An 18,423-nucleotide genomic window follows, 5' to 3' on the forward strand; every position below is an offset into this window, starting at 1 on the left:
ACCCCCCACTCCCCCAAAAGTTAGGGCTTTGTGGGTAGAATTCTTTTATTTACTTTCTCAGGTATGTTTCGTAGATGGATTATATTGTTTGGTGTGAGACCTGCGATTTAACTGAAATATTTTTTCATCAGTGTTTCTTTGGACCATTTGTTACTGCCCCTCTTGGCTTTGTTCTTTTTGGCTCTCACCTCTGGTTTCTGACACACCTAATTCAAGTGTGAGAGCTTTTTGCCTTACCCTACATAGGCCATTCAGAGCCTGAGAATCTTTTTCTGCTACTACCTTTTTCCCCTTGGCTCCCTGAACTCACGGGTGTGTATCATAGGGCAGGCTGAGTTTCAGTGAGCTCCTCACGTGGATGCTGCTGCCAAGTTCTTTTGGCTTTGAGCAGAGTGGAGGCTTGGTCCTTGTCATTCCTTTGCAGCAGTTAAGCTGAAGGAATGCTGCATGGCTTGTTGGAAATTGCTTAGTGGCCTCCGGTGGGGTGTGTATGAGGGTGTGTGTAGAGAGTTGAGGGTCTTGTAGTCTGTGTGGGAGACGTGGGATCTTTCCTGGTGCTGTGTGCTAATCATCAGGCAGTATTTATTGAGCGCTTCCTTATGACTAGCACTGTGTTAGGAGCTTTTGGAATAGTATAATAAAATGCATAATTAAGTCACAGTAAGTAGTCAACCAATTCTGTGTCGTGTCTCCCACTTACCAACTTTGATTTGAGCAAGTTAATGTCTTTAAGCTTCCCTTTATGCTTCTGTAAAATGGAACTATTAATACCTACTGATTGGGCTGTTATGAAGACTGAATAAAGAATGTTGGTATTGTTTAGCACATGTCTGATACTAGCTAGTATTCCATTTCATACAGTCATGGTCAGGATATATGACTGACACCATATAAAACAAAGAGTAATAAAAACAAATAGAGAATAACATGACACTATAATGTATAATCAAATACTTTAATTGTGACCTGTAGATTATAAATAGTCTGGGAATTTAGAGAAGGGAAAGAACATTCTTGTGGAACCATTTAATGTTCCTGTGCCTCAGCTTTTCCACTGAACACACTATAGATAGTGCTAGGTGATCTGAGAAGGATGAAACTGTTACAGCATTTTTGTTTTTTTAGGTCATCCATATGATGGTGAGAAGGAAAGGAGAAGCTTGGGCAACTGTTAGAACCAAATTTAATATTTAACATTCTTAATTTTTTCCTTATGTGGACCTGGCGGCCTTATAGGAAAACTTAAAGGTGAATATTAGAAGCATTTTCTTCCAAGGAAATTTTTGCCTCTTGCTTCTTTGGCATTTTAATTAGTTGAAGATTATTGTTGGTCAATGGATGGCCTCTATTGGTGACTGCCTTGGATATAACCTGAGGATTAAGTGATTTGTAACCCAAATTATCTCTCTGATCTCTGGCGGAAAAAAAAAATGTAACATACAAACAAACAGGGCAGAAGAAGATTTCTTTGTTTTTGGACTGAATATTAAGGACATATGGTTTACTCACCATGAAGGTTTCTCTGGGATGGGACATCTTTACTCAGTAAAGTGATAACATGCCCCTCCCACCTTTAAATAGGCTTTTATAGCCTTGGGCATGTAAAATACCTTTAAATTTTTCTGTACTCAAAACATCCAAAAGAAACTGTTTCAATTTCCCAGTTTGGTATGTGTTTACTTGGTAATTTTTTTCTTAGCCTGGTTGTGGAAAGTTCACATTGGAGTTTTGTTTTTGTCCAGATCAACTTTCTTCTCCTAGAAAATTTGAGAGAAGTCTCCTATGAAAGTAAGGCTGCTCACACCTTTTTCCCCTGCCTGTTGAGTGTTTCTCCTTTTTGTTGTTGTTGGGCTTATTTTTTTGGTTGGGGGATGGCTATGTATTGTTAGCCAAGGTTTCAAGTTTATAGTGTGAGGTGAGGCAGCGTTGATCTTGGCAGAACAACACAAAGCTAGTAGAGTCATTAAGTGACGCAAGCTTTTGATTATTTTTTTTTTTTTCTTTCTGTTTAAGCTCTCTGGCACAGCTGGCTAGTCTGGTCACGGAGGAAAAGAGAGGAGATTTTCTGAAGTGGTGGATGGAATAATAGAAGATGTTTGGGACATACTAAAGAACAGCAGCAGAGCAACAACAGCAGAAACTCCATGTATTTCAGACAAACTTCTTAGCTTTCTGAAATCTATGTCAATTGCTTAGAACTTGGGTTTTTACTTCAGAGGATGATGGGACAATGGGACAGGGCAGTAGAAGGCGAGGAGAGTTGTGCTGGATTCTTGGTTGTCTGTCTGCCTCTCCTTCCAGTTGGGAAAATCTTCAATCCGCAGGAAGCATTATAAACAAGCCTAAAGAACACATTCTACCCTGATCCTGAATTCTGTTGGAGTTGAGGATTACAGCCACTTCACCAGGATTTTATGGCGGCAGTTCAAGAAAAATAGAAGGAAGCAATACTTAAGGATTTCTCTGTTTGAATTTGTCCTGTGCCATGTTAAATTTTAGGCATTGTTTGGAACAAGTTGAGGACAGCTCTGGCTTGTGGATCTAAGGATGCCTAGTTTCTTGAGCTACCTATATGATGTTTGAAAGGCTGTAAATTCAAAGTCCTTCAACATAAATTTGTTAAATTCTGGATTCTCTTTATATTAAGGACTTCAACAAAGACTAAGAACTCCCCCAAAGATACAAAATATTCTCTTGTTTTCAGGCTAAATGTGAACAGTAATGTCTTGGAAGAGAAATTATTTTTCAGGGGGCCGTGGCAGTGTCCAGGGGATGTTTGCGCCTCGAAGCTCAACCTCCATAGCTCCCAGCAAAGGCCTCAGCAATGAGCCAGGACAAAACAGCTGCTTCCTCAACAGTGCCTTGCAGGTAAGGATCATTTCTTTTTGGTGAACTTCGACTTCTAGTTGCTGACTCTGTATTTCTGATTACTTTTTAAAATCTAATACTTGATCGTCTCTGTTTGAGGTCAGCAGCTTAAGATCATTTTTTAAGTTCATCTCTGTGATCATAGGCAAGTCACTTTATCTGTTTGAATCTCAATTACCTGATTTGTAAAAGAGATTAATAATGATAATAGAAATAATAACTAACTACTACTACTTGCCTGCCTAAAGCGAGGTACATGGACGAGGTCGTACTACTTGTTTAGTGACTTTGTTCCTGAATAGTCTCTACTGTTTCTTTTTTTCTCCATTTGAGACTAAGGCGTCTCATCACTCTGGTTGCTTTCCTCCAGTCTAGAAAGCAAAATTCTTTCCATAAGTCAAAGATTTTCAGGTATGTTATTCTTGTCTCATAATATTCAGGCTCTCAGCACACCCACTGATTGGGGTCCAGTCTTTGCCCACTTCTTTGTCTCCTTCCTCTGAGCTCTCCTATCGTATCTGATTAGATATGCTGGCACAGAGCTGGTAGAAAATAAATTCCCCTAAGTTGATTCTCTACTCTGAATTTTCCCTTTTGGTCTTGCTTAGCCTTCTCAAAACCCCAGTGCTTACTGTCTGTCTTCCTGTCCTGCCCAATCAGGGCCATAGTGTGACAGATTCATCCCTCTCGGACTAACTTTCAAGTGATAACTTTCCCCTTTCTCTCCTCTTCAGAGTAAGAGTAAATCTTAGGACAATTATGCTTGGGTAAAGTATTAATTAGCTTTACACCTCAGATATATGAGAAAATAAGTTGTTATGAGAGGAAAAAAAAAGACATGACAGTGTATTTGGTATAAAAAGCACTGGACTTAAGAATTAGGAGACCTGAGTTCAAGTTTTAGCCTTTCTTTAGACTAGCCTTGTGACTTTGTACAGGTAATAGTATTTTAGTTTTCTCACTTGTAGTTCAAGAATCTTGTCAAGCTTATTTACTTACTTATTTTGTATTACGAATTTTCATGCACACATCAACCAGGCTCAACAATGGTTAACATTTAGCAGTCTTAGTTCATTCATTGCCACTACTCAATTATAGAACATATAATTTATCCACATATACATATTTCTATATTTATACTTGAAGACATTGATAGTTTTGGAGTGCCTGTTATAATCTTGTTACAAGTTAAAAATAATTGTTTCTATGAGCTAATATTCTAACTTCTATGATATGAAAGCTATGTTCACCACAGGTGTATTGAACCCATTACATTTATTATAAAAGGGTGTTACTTATTTGGGAGTGTAGCATATTTCAACAAACTTTGGAAATATATACCTATAGATACCTAAGTATCAATGTGAAGATGCCCCAGAGGTGTCTATTATCTGGTACACCTAAAGTGTAGTGCCTTTTCAGATATGATGCTTTTATTTTATTTTATTTTTAATATGATGCTTTTAAAATGTTTTCCAGATAAGAGAAGCTTCCTAAGGCATTTATGCTATATATTACACTGTTTCTTTAACTAAAGTTCAAAGTTTATTCAGATTTCCTAAGTTTTTTACATAGTGTCTTTCTGTGTTCCAGAATCCAATCCAAGATACTGCATTTACTTGTCATATCTCCTTGTCACACTCCTCTTGGCTGTGATAGTTTCTCACAGTTTCCTTGTTTTGATAATCATGACAGTTTTGAATAGTACTAGTCAAGTATTTAGTAGGATGTCCCATTATTGGAATTTGATGTGATTCTCATGATTAAACTGGGGTTATGGGTTTTTGAGAGAAATACCATAAAAGTAAAGTGCTGTTCTCATCACTTTCTGTCAAAGTTGCATTCTATGAACAGATTTATCACTGTTGATTTTACTGTTATTTTTTAAAATTCTGTTGACTTAAGGAGGTCACACCTCTCTCAGAAAGGTCCAAAAATGAAGAAATCTAACAAAGACAAAATTCCACACTACAATTCAAGCTTCTAAATAAGTTTTTAAATATTTTTGCTTTTCTTGTGTGAACCATTAAAATAAATCCTTATTTTGCAGTTTTTAACCCGTAAAATACCTCTTTAAGATCACATTTGATATATGTCATACTTGAAGACATTGATAGTTTTGGAGTGCCTGTTATAATCTTGTTACAAGTTAAAAATAATTGTTTTTCTCTGTGTGATCTACTTTATATTTGAATTAGTGTTTTTTCCATAATATGGTCATCTGTGCCTCTGATTGGATACTTCACTTTATTTGGACTTTTTTGATACATTAGAATGAACTTTTCTCTTGAGAGTAATGATGTCTTCTGTGATTATTACCTATGTTTGCTTGACTTCTTGATTTAAATGGGGAGTTTTTGTAGTGTAATGAAGTATCTTCCGTTTTCCTCAGGTTTTATGGCACCTGGACATCTTCCGACGTAGCTTTAGGCAGCTTACAACTCACAAATGCATGGGAGATTCCTGCATCTTTTGTGCTCTCAAGGTAAATACTTCAAACTTGTTTCTTCTCACTGTCATTAGGTTGCCAAATGATCAATATTGAGGTGGTTTGATTATTCAGATTGATGCTAAAGAATTTGTTGCTACATTATCTGCCTATGGTTTAGTGCAAAGGATAAGTATGATTAATTTTGCTTGCTTCAAAGAAATACTACTTGGTATTCTGTTTCTCTGAACCTTTTGCCCATACAATTCTATTTAATGTGATAGGGTACTATTTACATGTGCTTAGACTTTGAGTATTTATCTGAAAAGCTAATACTAAATTTTCACTTTGAAAAAACAAACAACAAGGTGTTTTTCATGGAATTAACTGTTGTGTGTAAAAGCTAAATTTAGCAACAAACTGTTTCTATGAAGAAAAACCAGTACTAAAATTTTCCCATTTTTGCATTCCCTAATATTTCCCATTATCACATGTAATAGATTCTTTATATTGGTTCTATTTTCATCTGACTCCAGTTTTTTCATTTCTGAATAAAGTGAAACTGAGGATTCATTTAGAGACAAATAAAATGGTGTAATGTGAGAGAGTTCTGACTCAGAGATTTTTAGGTAAGCTGCTAAAGAGAAAGAACTAGGATGTATAAAAGGCCCATTCTCCATCAATTTTCCAACATGTATCCTCTCTGTTTTCTTGGCCCAGATATACAATGCATTATTTGTGGTTGGATGATGAAGCTTCTAGGGTCGTTTTTCAGTCTCATGAAGTCTGAATCCTTGGTTTGTCACAAGGATGCTTGGTTGTGATCATTATTCACTTAGTTGTTTTTATATCTGAAAACAGGAATTATAACCAAAAAACTCCAGGATTATTTCCTAGTTAAATTTGCAACAGCTGAGTCAAAACAATTTTTGGGCAACATCAGTTTGAAGTTTTAGTCCATGGTAGGCTGATATCTCTGGAAAGAGATAGCTGAGACTTCTGAACTTTTTGCCACTAGGGTCACAAATATCTTTTTTTTTTTTTTTCTAATTCTTTGTTTGCAGCCATTATAGCTTAGCAAAATATAGAATATAAATCATTGAGGACCTCCTTGGCAGTCTAGTGGTTAAGATTACTTGTTTCCACCACAGGGGACATGGGTTTGATCTCTGGTTGGGGAACTAAGATCCTCTGTGCCTCTTGCTGCTACTGCTGCTAAGTCACTTCAGTCATGTCCGACTCTGTACGACCCCATCGACACCAGCCCACCAGGCTCCCCCGTCCCTGGGATTCTCCAGGCAAGAACACTGGAGTGGGTTGCCATTTCCTTCTCCAACGCATGAAGGTGAAAAGTGAAAGTGAAGTCGCTCAGTCGTGTCCGACTCCCAATGACCCCATGGACTGCAGCTCACCAGGCTCCTCCATCCATGGGATTTTCCAGGCAAGAGTACTGGAGTAGAATGCCATTGCCTTCTCCGTCTGTGCCTCTTAGTGCAGCAAAAATAAATAAATAAATAAATAAATAAATAAATAAATAAATAAATAAATAAATTATTGGTTAATTGAGGAGTTTAAATGTTAAATTTTAATGAAACCAGATTTTTACAAGTTGTAGTATTTCTGACTATACCCATTCAGACAGAAGTCCATTCAAAAGAGCATTTGGCTTGATTTTCTGAAAGGTACATTGACATTAAGTATCTAATTTTAGATAGACAAGAAACATAGTGATCCTTTGGCCATCAAATCCAAGGGAAGCCTGGTTCATGACATTAAAACCAAAAAAACAGGGCAAATTACTTGCTAGGTATATCTGAATCCTGGGGAAATACCTGGTAGGAGAATCTCCTGCAGATAGAATTTCTACAGATAGAAAACTCCTGGGGAGGGAGGTGGGAGGGGAGTTCATGTTTGGGAACACATGTAAGAATTAAAGATTTTAAAATCAAAAAAAAAAAAGAAAACTCCTATCTGTACCAGGAAGAGATGATGGCACTTACCTGACCCTCTGACATGCCTTTGATTAGTTAGGACTGTGCCATATTCTTCACTGACCCAGACTGGACTCTGGAGAATTGGTTGTCCTGGTCTTACGTTTCATTTTTCAGAGGGACAAATTGTTACTTTAATATAAATCAATACAATTATATAAGTCAGAGAGATAAAGAAAACCAACCACTAGACTTTATGGGACACCTCCTGAGACATCTAATTTTTCAAGCTAGAGGGCTAAGGGAGTTTTCTTGGGAGTTTTTCAGAGAAGCAGTTGCTTATGATAGGTAAGTAAATGGGTTTAGTGGATCAAAGAATATGATTTAGGACTTTCTAGCTCTAAGGAGGCAGTGGCAACCCACTCCAGTACTCTTGCCTGGAAAATCCCATGGACAGAGGAGCCTGATATAGGCTGGAGTCCATGGGGTCGCTAGGAGTTGGACATGTCTGAACAACTTCACTTTCACTTTTTAATTTCATGCGTTGGAGAAGGAAATGGCAGCCCACTCCAGTGTTCTCGCCTGGAGAATCCCAGGGACAGGGGAGCCTGGTGGGCTGCCATCTCTGGGGTCGCACAGAGTTGGACATGACTGAAGCGACTTAGCAGCAGCAGCAGCAGCAGCTCTGAGGATGTGTTGGAATTCTGGTGCTTTTCTCATCAATCACATCATTGCCGGGTCTGTCCATTAGATTTCTTTTCCTTCACTGATGGTTTTGCTGTGTAAAGTGAAAGTTGCTCAGTCGCGTCTGCCTCTTTGTGACCCCATGGACTATATAGACTATGGAATTCTCCAGGCCAGAATACTGGAGTGGGTAGCCTATCCCTTCTCCAGGGGATCTTCCCAACCCAGGAATTGAACTGGCGTCTCCTGCATTGAAGGCAGATTCTTTACCAACTGAGCTATCAAATTTGCTATCTTGGAAGATTAAAAACTTGATTTTTTTTCCTAAAATGCTTTTCAATCCCTCAGTGCTAAATAAATGTTAAATAATTAAGCTCTAGTTTTTAAGTTTTAGAAGAAACTATGAGGGAGTATCATAGCCTAAGTGATAGAGAGGATTTAATAAGTAAGTCATAAAAAATACAAAGCTAAAGAGTTTGACATATTTTACTATAGAAAATTCAAGAACTTCTGTTCATCAGAGGATTTTGTAAAGACAGTAAATATACAGGGCTACAAATTGTGAGAAAGTGTTTCTATTATATATAGTCAACAAGGATTGGTATCTCGCATAGCATTTAGAGAACTCCCATGAAGAATAAGTAAAACATAAAATGAGTCAACAGGAAAATAACAAAAGACATAAATAGACATTTCTCAGAATGGGAAAGCCAATTAACTTTTAAGGATATGAAAGAGGCTTACCCTCTTTAGTAATCTCAGTCAGTTCAGTTCAGTCGCTCAGTCGTGTCCGACTCTTTGCGACCCCGTGAATTGCAGCACGCCAGGCCTCCCTGTCCATCACCAACTCCCGGAGTCCACCCAAACCCATGTCCATCGAGTCAATGATGCCATGCAACCATCTCATCCTCTGCCGTCCCCTTCTCCTCCTGCCCTCAGTCTTCCCCAGCATCAGGGTCTTTTCCAGTGAGTCATCTCTTCACATCAGGTGGCCAAAGTATTGGAGTTTTAGCCTCAACATCCATTGAGTAATGTAAAAATGTTAATTAAACCATACCCTTCAGATTAGTAGAAATTTAAAAGTTGGGTAAAATTGTTAACTAAAAGGTAGAATAATGAGAATTTACGTGCATTGTTGATTGGAATATAAATTGATACCACTATTTAGGAAACCAAGTTGTCATTGCATTTGTCAAACAGAATTGAAGTAACAGGTATCCTGCTGCTGCTGCTGCTGCTGCTAAGTCGCTTCAGCCGTCCGCCGTCCCTGGGATTCTCCAGGCAAGAACACTGGAGTGGGTTGCCTTTTCCTTCTTCAATGCATGGAAGTGAAAAGTGAAAGTGAAGGCGCTCAGTCGTGTCTGACTCTTCGCTACCCCATGGACTGCAGCCTACCAGGCTTCTCCATCCATGGGATTTTCCAGGCAAGAGTACTGGAGTGGGCTGCCATTGCCTTCTCCGAACAGGTATCCTGCTGCTGCTGCTAAGTCACTTCAGTCATGTCTGACTCTGTGCGACCCCATAGACGGCAGCCCACCAGGCTCCCCCGTCCCTGGGATTCTCCAAGCAAGAACACTGGAGTGGGCTGCCATTTCCTTCTCCAATGTATGAAAGTGAAAAGTGAAAGTGAAATCGCTCAGTCGTGTCCAACTCTTGGCAACTCCATGGACTGCAGCCTACCAGGCTCCTCTGTCCATGGGATTTTCCAGGCAAGTGTACTGGAGTGGGGTGCCATCGCCTTCTCCGAACAGGTATCCCACTACTCAGTAATTCTACTCCTAGATATTTCCTATAGAAAACTTCCTGTACATACATACCAGAAGATATCTTAGAGGATATTTAAGGTAGTATTTTTCTGTGATTACAGAAAAATGGAAGCAACCCATTCCAACTATAGTGTAATGAATTAAAAATTACGGTTTATTCCCAGAGTAAAATACTATATAGTAGTGATAATGAATAGTTGGCAGCTACATATATCAACTTAAATTAATCACAGAAACATTACAGACAGTCCTTGACTTACGATGATTTGACTTATGATTGTTTTGACTTTATGATGATACGAAAGCGATATGCATTCAGTAGAAACCTTATTTTGCATTTTGATTTTTTTCCTGGGCTAGTGATACATGATATGATACTTTCTTGTGTTGCTGGGCAGCTATAATGAGCTGTCAGTCAGCCACAGTCAGTCATTCTCTGTCAGCCACACAATCATAAGGTTAAACCAACCAACACAGTTATAACCATTCTGTACCCATACAACCATTCTATTTTTCATTTTCAGTATTCAGTAAATTAGATCACGTATTCACTTTACAGTAAAGTAGGCTTTGTATTAGATTGTTTTGCCCAACTGTAGGCTAATGTAAATGTTCTGAGCATGTTTAAGGTAGGCTAGGCAACCCACTCCAGTATTCTTGCCTGGAAAATCCCATTGACGGAGGAGCCTGGTAGGCTACAGTCCATGGGGTCGTGAAGAGTCGGACACAACTGAGCAACTTCACTTTCCCTTTTCAGTTTTATGCACTGAAGAAGGAAATGCAACCCACTCCAGTGTTCTTGCCTGGAGAATCCTAGGGATGGGGGAGCCTGCTGGGCTGCCGTCTATGGGATCACACAGAGTCGGACATGACTGAAGCGACTTAGCAGCGGCAGCAGTAGGCTATGATATTTGGTAGATAAATTACATATATTTTCGGTAGGTTTATTGGGATGTAATCCCATTGGTTTCCTAAGATGATTGGTTTTCTGTCATCTCTAAGAGCAGTAGAGATGCAATCCCATTGAATGAAAAAAGCAAGTCACTGAAGACTGCTAAACTATGATTCCATTTATATACAAAACAAAAACAGGCAGAACTAAATAACATATTGTTCAGGGATACATACATATGATAAAACTGTAGAGAAAAAAGGAATGATTTTCACAAAATTTGGGATAATGGTTACCTCTGGAAGGTGGAATGGGGAGGATATAATCACCTGGGGAGTCTCAAACTCAATTTTTCCATTTTTCTAAGTTGTGTGGTAAGCACATGGGCATTTATTTATTATTCTTTGGTTGCATATACCCATCATGTTTCTGCAATCTAGAAAGCCTAAAGTATAAAGAGGGAAACAAAATAGTCTGTATTCCCTCACAGGGGTCGTCATTTCGCTTTATGCCTCCTCTCTGGTCTATGATATTTCTAGTAATAAGTCTTTTTGCCCACCATTTCAGTAAAAAGAGTACTCTCCCCCCCCCCCATCCTTATATTGCCTTTCAATCTCTAATATCTTCCTCTTTGTTTGAACCTAAGACTACCCTGGAGTGATATTTTGAAGTTACTCCCTTCTTATAACCCTGGAGCGGGCTTCCAATTGTCTGTCAAATCACTTTAAAAGGCAAGATTATAGATGTGTAAAACACTAATTTCACACTTCCTTTTCCATTCCTCTCCTTCCCAAGACTGTGTTTCAGCTATGACAGTAGATAGTGCACATAGTATGCCTGCTTCTTAGATACGCATAGAGGATGTCATTCACTCTGCCTGGCTCCCTTGTCACCCCAAACAATAGCATAAAGATAGGTAAAACAATAACCCATCCCTTTTGAATCAAACCACATCTACCTGTCAGAACTCTTTTAAGAATTTATCTTCTTTACAAAGTTTTAAAAATATTCTCTCTATGCAGATCTGTGATTGACTTAACAATGTTTGGCATGGCTGAGTGGGTTTCTTCTCTCTTGGTGTTATGCTCAGTGCCTGGACCTTAATATAAGCACAGCTTTTCTGGGTTCATATAGTCTTTTAGTTGCCATGCCTTCGTCTAGGTGATCTTCCCAACCTGGGGATCAAACTCAGGTCTCCCTCATTGCGGGCAGATGCGTTACTATCTGAGCCACTAGGGAAGCCCGAGTCTTTAAGTAGTTCTTGGTGTTTTTGTTACGGAGTTTGGGTATTGCCTTTTTCTTTTCTGCCTTATATTCTCTCTCACTTTGTCCTGTTTAACAGATTTTCATATTGTGACATTTAGCCTCATACTTTTTTTAGTAGGTCCACTAATCTAAGCCTTCATGCCTTGTTTAGTAAGGGAAGAGTGAGATATGCAGGGGTTGAGGTGGTGACAGGGAGGGGAGTCGGTGATGGTAAAGGTCAGCCGGTGAAAGAGTGAAAGGCTAGGGTTCTGTCAGCATAGCAGTTGTATGGTATCCTGTGGTTAAGTTACATGTTAACTTTGAGGTGACCAGTTTGGGCATAATTCTATATTTTTTTCTCTGTGAGTATAATTGTAAATATTTTTCTATTTAAAAAATTAAGGGAATATTTGATGAGGCCAGTAAGAATTCCTTTTTGCTGATACTTCATGACTTGTTTGCATTCTTTAGTGCTAAGTTTTATACATAAAATTCTTATTTCTTAGATTTTTTTTAAAACAAGAGACTCCAGAATCCCTGAATTTGAAATAGTCTGTAAAACTTGCCAATTCTATAAAGTCAGAATTCTTTATGTTAGAGCATAATTGCTAATCTCTAGAACCTACTATTAACGGCAAAAAGAAACAAACATGTTCCTAGAGGAGTCAGAAGTTAGGCAACTTTCTCTTAATATGATGTTTGGGTGAAGGATTTGCCTTTCCAAGTCTGGCTGAAAGATATGTATCCCTGCTCTTTCTCCAGTTGTTTTTTTACCTAGCACCTTAAATATACATTTACTATTGGCCTTATGTGGATACATTTGGATCATGTCTTTATTTTGTTTTTTCTTTTGGTCTGTGAACATCTGTCAATAATCCTGTCTTATAACCTTCACTGGTACAGTAGAATATGTTGTGTCCAGTACTTTTTGGTGGTTTGTACACAAAACCACAGAAAGGGACTAGTTTTGATAGTCCATTTCTTTTGGTCCTGTAAAATATACTGTTGGCTTTTTTTTTTCTGTGTTACTTAACATTAAGTCCCTAAAGTAATTGCAGCCCCAAAATCTTCCATGCAAATTATTAATGAAGAATTTGTTAGTCTTTCTTCTTACTTTGAACCAGGATTTCTTTCAACTCTGATTTAGCAAATAGAAGGGACTTGTGTGCTAATTACCCTGTCCCTTCTAAAACACCAAATTTACTCCCATCTAATATTACTGACCTAAACTGTTCTCATGCCTATAGCCCAGAGCTCTTACTCATATCAAATCTGCACACCCTGGCCCCCAGGGTATGACTTTACTTTAGTGTTGGTTTATTTATTTATCTCTATCCAGAGGAGGAAATCCGTCCTCTGTACTTAGTATGCCACAAAGATTTTGTTCTCCTTCCAGGGATTGTACTAGAGGCTTTGCAGTGCCAGGATGTAGGACAGAGTGTTTTTTGTTATAGGCAAAGAAGAATGCTGCATTGATTGATTAAATCCAATAAATCTTCTCAATTAGTGAATTTTTTTTTTTAAAGACTTAGTATAAGGCCTAAAAGCGTCGGAGAGGTGGTGATGATGGAGGTAGGGATGGAGGAAATAGGTTTTTGTCTATTAAGGTGTCCTGGAATATATAAGTCTGTATCTGTAGAGCAGTAAGACTATTGTGAAGGAGCAGTAAAGTCTATGTTCTGCTGATTGCTCACTTGTTAACTGGGAGGAAATTTGAGGGTTAAGGGAACAAATCTCAATATTTTTGATTTTGTACCATGTAGCTGTTCCTATACTGGGGACTGAAACTTACACATAGGGAGTAAAATGGTGTAAGGAATTACAGTCTGGTCATTTTTGTTTGTTTGTTTTTTTCTGTAGATTTTAGGAATCGAAAGTTCTTCATTGTCTTGTAGTCATTGCCACTATCAGAAAACAATAAACCCATTATCCTGGACTGACTATGTAAACCAGGAAATTAGATTTCTGGTATGTTACCCAGAAATTTTAGCTCGAAACAAACAGCCCTCACATAAGGAAGGTCCTTATGTCTAAGGCAGTGTCTAACTTGAACTTCATTGTTTTGCCTATTTGTGGAATATGACTATTTTTGTGATCTTTCGGTTAACCTTTCTTAGTCTTTTTTTTTGTTTTTTTTTTTTTAACTTTTTGGCCACACTGCATACATTGCATGCAAGATCCCTGACCAGGGATGGAACCTGTGCCCCCTACTGTGGAAGCACAGATTCTTAACCGCTGGACCATTGGGGAAGTCCCTAACTTTTCTTAGTTTTAAAGTTGTATTAGTCTGTCCCTAAGGTTTCTGAGTTAATTTAACGATTGACATAACTTGGATAGTATAAAACTTAAGCTCTTATCCTTTTAAAAATTATATATGTGCGGCTGAGTCTCATTGCTGTCCACCTGAAACTATCATGGCATTGTTAATTGGCTGTGCTGCTACTCCTAAGTCACTTCAGTCATGTCCAACTCTTTGCGACCCTATGGACTGTAGCCCATCAGGCTCCTCTGTCCATGGGATTCTCCAGGCAAGAATACTGGAGTGGATTGCCATGCCCTCCTCTAGGGCATCCCTGACCCAGGGATTGAACCTTCATCTCTTATGTCTCCTGCATTGGCAGGCAGGTTTTACCACTAGCATCACCTGTTAATTGGCTATACTCCAATATAAAGTTAAATAAAAAGCAAAAATGAAATTCTAGAGTTCAGAATTTTACATGATATTTCAAATAGAGAATATGACTACAGGGAAAAATATAGTAGATCACCATGATTCTTTCCTTTCCAGAGTTTATGGCAGAACCTGAAACTTTTACAATCTCACAATCCTTGTGCTTGTCCGGAAGGTTTCCGTTTTTTATTTCCCCATGGAGTAAATGGTTAGGATATTGATTCTCAAAATTTGATTTGAATACTGTTGGTAATCTATATGGTCCTACATTTTTGATCTTGGCAAAAACTAGCAGATTGACTTATATTTTAGTTTAGTTTAGCTCAATATTAGTTTATGATTGCCCACTGAAAGCAGTACTATTCCCTGATGAATCTGGTCTATTTATGCCTCTGTGTCTACCTGTCCAGTGTCTTGAAGTCCTGGTATTTCTCTCTGGGTTTCTACCTTTGTGTGTATGTGGGTGTCTTTTTTGTATGAGTGGGAGGAATGAGTGTGAAAGGTAGTTTATGGTGGTCTTTTACTTCACCGCTGCAAGTCCAAGGTTTTAGATTGTGAACTGAGTGCAGATAAAGCCCTGAACTCATTGGGAGATAATGGTAGTGATAACTGAATTTAATTTAAAGGAACTGATATAGGGTATGTGGTTAATTTTCTGATTAGGAAGTCCAGAGGCTATTTTAAGACATAAAGTTAAAGAATCCCAGGAGAGAAACTGGCCAGCTGTTTTCTGCCTCCCCCAAAGTTTGAGCAGGCGTTCCTGTTGAACCGACTGGATACCTTTTTCTAAGAGTGTGGTAATAGTATTATGGTTATGTTTTAAACTAGAAGTGTTCTTATTTTTTAGAGGCATCTTCTGAAATATTTACAGATGGATAATGTCTGGTATTTGTTTCAAGATGATCTGGGAAAGGGGTGAGTGGGTGGGTGGTATATATAGAATAAGCTTGGCCACAGGCCAATAATTGTTGAGAATGGATAATGGGTACAAGGAAATTTATTGTGCCATTTTGTCTAACCTGATATGTTTGAACTTCTTTTCAACAAATGTTAAAAATCCAGTGTTACTCTTTTGGGTGCCAGAATGGTAAACATTTAAACATTCTTTCTCCTCTTGAAAGAAAACGTTCAGCTTTCTTTTGATCACACAAGACTAGGGTGAAATTTCTCTCTTTCAGCAGTCAGTGACCCACTGGGAGTAGCTCCTTTATCTTCCTTTCAAAGGATTGTGTTTACAAACAGGCTCAATTGGCCATATCTAGGTTTAGGATTTATTTAGGTGTATGATTTCCAGGAGGTGTGGGGAAAAAAAAGATAGTTATAAGAGCCAAAATTATATATTTGGGAAGCTCAGAGCAAGAAGAGAAATCCAGAGAACTGAGTTAGTAGCAGTGTATAATATGCATCATGCCCTTGTATAAAATATTGCTGGACACCTCTCAGAGGTGAGTTGGACTGCCAGCTAGGGCACTTTCCAAAAACCTTGGGTCCATAAAGCATCAAATTTGGTGACAGCCCTTTTCCTTGACCTGTATCTTCCCTACTCATGACTTCTTTTTGATACAAAGCTAGGAAGTTCTGAGAGAGAAATAATCAGCTATTCCTTGCTTAAAGACAAAGTCTGTGTTTTAGGGGAAAGGAAAAAAAAAAAATCTCAAGCAACAGCTGCATTTGTACATGCCAAAGTACAAAGACTTTCTGTCTTTATGGCGCTTTTATCTTATTTACATGGTTTTTACTAATCCAAATAATTATATGCTCCTGTGGGTAGAATTGTTTTGCTACTTGATCCAAGAGAGATGGGTGGGGAAGCACCTGCTTTTAGTCATTAAAGTCTTGTTGCTTTTGCACCACATCCAAGAAAATAGTTAATAAACAAAAAGTAATTTGCCTTTTCCTGAGAATGGAAAGGAACTCCTCTTTGGTTTCACTCTGTGAAGAAGAGCAGAGAGAAACCTCAAAGTTGGGTTTTCTATTTATTGAAATGAAACTGACAGGGACCCCACAGAGGAAAATGATTCCTGGGTTTTGGTTCTTCCTGCCCTCTCTCCCTCTCTTCCATAGAGCTCAGCAACTGGAAGAATACCAGTTTTTGTTCCTTATTGGTGCTACCACCTGTTCTTATTGCTGAACTAAATGTTCTTGGCTTTCTTTGGTGTGAATAGGATCTCCCTCTGGGAAAGGTGGGAGGAGGGCGAAAAAGGGAACAGGAGAAGGCTCGTTCCAGCCTTGTGCTCATGTGAGAGGGACACACAGAGTTAGTGTGCTGCCCTAACAGAGGGGCTTTGTGCTACAGCTTCTTCCAGAGCTGTGGCTCCACAGATGCATGCTGGGCAGGCTTAGGCTGCTTCATCCCTGATGCACAAGCTTGTTCCTAACAAGACCGATAATAATTGAAATAAGAAAAGAAAGAATATGCAAGCAGAGGCTATTCTGAAAAGATATTCAGTGTGTATGGAGAAAGCTGTCTGTAATTAAGAGGTTAAAAAAGAGTAGCGTGGGGATGATGCCGCTAAACACAAGTGCCAGATCTGTTGTTGCATAGCACTGTGGATGCAGGCAGAGCTCTGACTTTAAGTCTTTCTTTCCCTTGTTATCTAGGTCATGGGAAATCAGCCTCTTAAATACAAGCGGCAGAATAGAGAAGAGTTTCAACCTTCGTACCCAGATCTCAGAGACTGAGGAGGTAGCTCAAGGCAGAAGTGTATCTGACTCAAGGCCTTTCTTCATAGGTCAGTGCAGGCAGTAACCTAAAATAACTCCCAAATAGAATGGTGATGATAATAACAGTTAGCAGTTAGATAGCACTTTCATACTGTCAGACTAAGATATAAGTATCTAAGATATAAGTATAAAGATAGATAATTTATATAATCCTTAAATAATCCTAGGAGGTAAATACTATTATTAATTCTCTTTTAGAAGAGGAAACTAAAGCCTAGAGAAGTTAAGTAACTTGTCCAAGGTCATATAGATGATAAATAATAGGGCTGGGATTTTGAACACAAATAGTATGTTTCCAGAGTCCATACTGTTATGCTATGCCATCTCTCCATGGAGCTCTGTCCTTTCTCAAACAGGGTCATTGGAGCCATAAAGTATTTTGAGTGACTGTTTTCTTAATTCTCTCTAGGATGGTAACATAACTATGTATAGGAGAGAAGTTAATTCATTGGGAGCTGTTGATGCCTTCGAGTATTAAGACTTAATTCTTGAGGAAACCCAGTTGAGAAAGACGAAAGGGGATGTAGTTTGCATTTGTTGTGTTTGTACAGAACTGTCCTGAAACTAATTTTGTATTGGTTTGTTTTGGAACTGACTGTGGGCTCTGAACAAAGGACCAAACCTTATCCATCCCTTGCCCAAGAGCACTGATGCCTTACCATTAATGACTGAGAAGAATGACAGGTGGGAATATGTTAGTGGTTACCAAGTTTGGCCCTGCTAAAGTGACTCTCTTTCATTATATCATCAAGTGTTCAGGTCACCATATGTACAAGCAGTCACTATTTCTTTTCCTACTTTCCTTTTCCTTTTTTCTTCACATTTTCCCAAGTTTCAAAATACCGTTGGTCACTTGGTCGGTATCCAGTTGCCCTCTGGGAGTGTTTAAATGTGTTGGCCGGTATCCACTTGCCTCTGGCAGTGTTTAACTGTGGACCTAGACCTTTCATTCTGGTCTAGCTTAAGGGGTCCCTGATAGATGTTCTTTCACTTCCAGCAACAGATTATGGAAGATCTTGCTCTGCCTTTACCTGATCTTATAATAGACTTTTTAAAACTTTCTAGATCAATCTAAAATAACTTAAAAGTAATTATAAGAGACCTCTGCCCCCAACTCCATGCTTGTTAAATAATACTAAATATGGTTTGTTGGTACTGCCTCCTTCATATCAAAGACTTGTTTATAGGCAAATAATAGCCAGGTACATGGTAAA

At 38.6% G+C, this 18,423-nt stretch overlaps 1 protein-coding gene across 7 annotated transcripts in view; it reads left to right on the forward strand.

Annotated features, from left to right (window-relative positions):
- The first annotated feature begins 2,721 nt into the window (after positions 1 to 2,721).
- The window catches only part of USP54 (ubiquitin specific peptidase 54), a 60,323-nt gene continuing 44,621 nt past the window's right edge, over positions 2,722 to 18,423 (forward strand). For all 7 annotated transcript variants that reach the window (XM_068982446.1, XM_068982447.1, XM_068982448.1 and 4 more), the window contains exons 1-2: positions 2,722 to 2,868; positions 5,261 to 5,353. In XM_068982446.1, the coding sequence (XP_068838547.1) occupies positions 2,722 to 2,868; positions 5,261 to 5,353 (240 nt within the window). The remainder of the gene's footprint in view (positions 2,869 to 5,260; positions 5,354 to 18,423) is intronic.

This window comes from Capricornis sumatraensis, chromosome 10, assembly GCF_032405125.1.
Source record: "Capricornis sumatraensis isolate serow.1 chromosome 10, serow.2, whole genome shotgun sequence".
Classification (NCBI taxonomy): domain Eukaryota; kingdom Metazoa; phylum Chordata; class Mammalia; order Artiodactyla; family Bovidae; genus Capricornis; species Capricornis sumatraensis.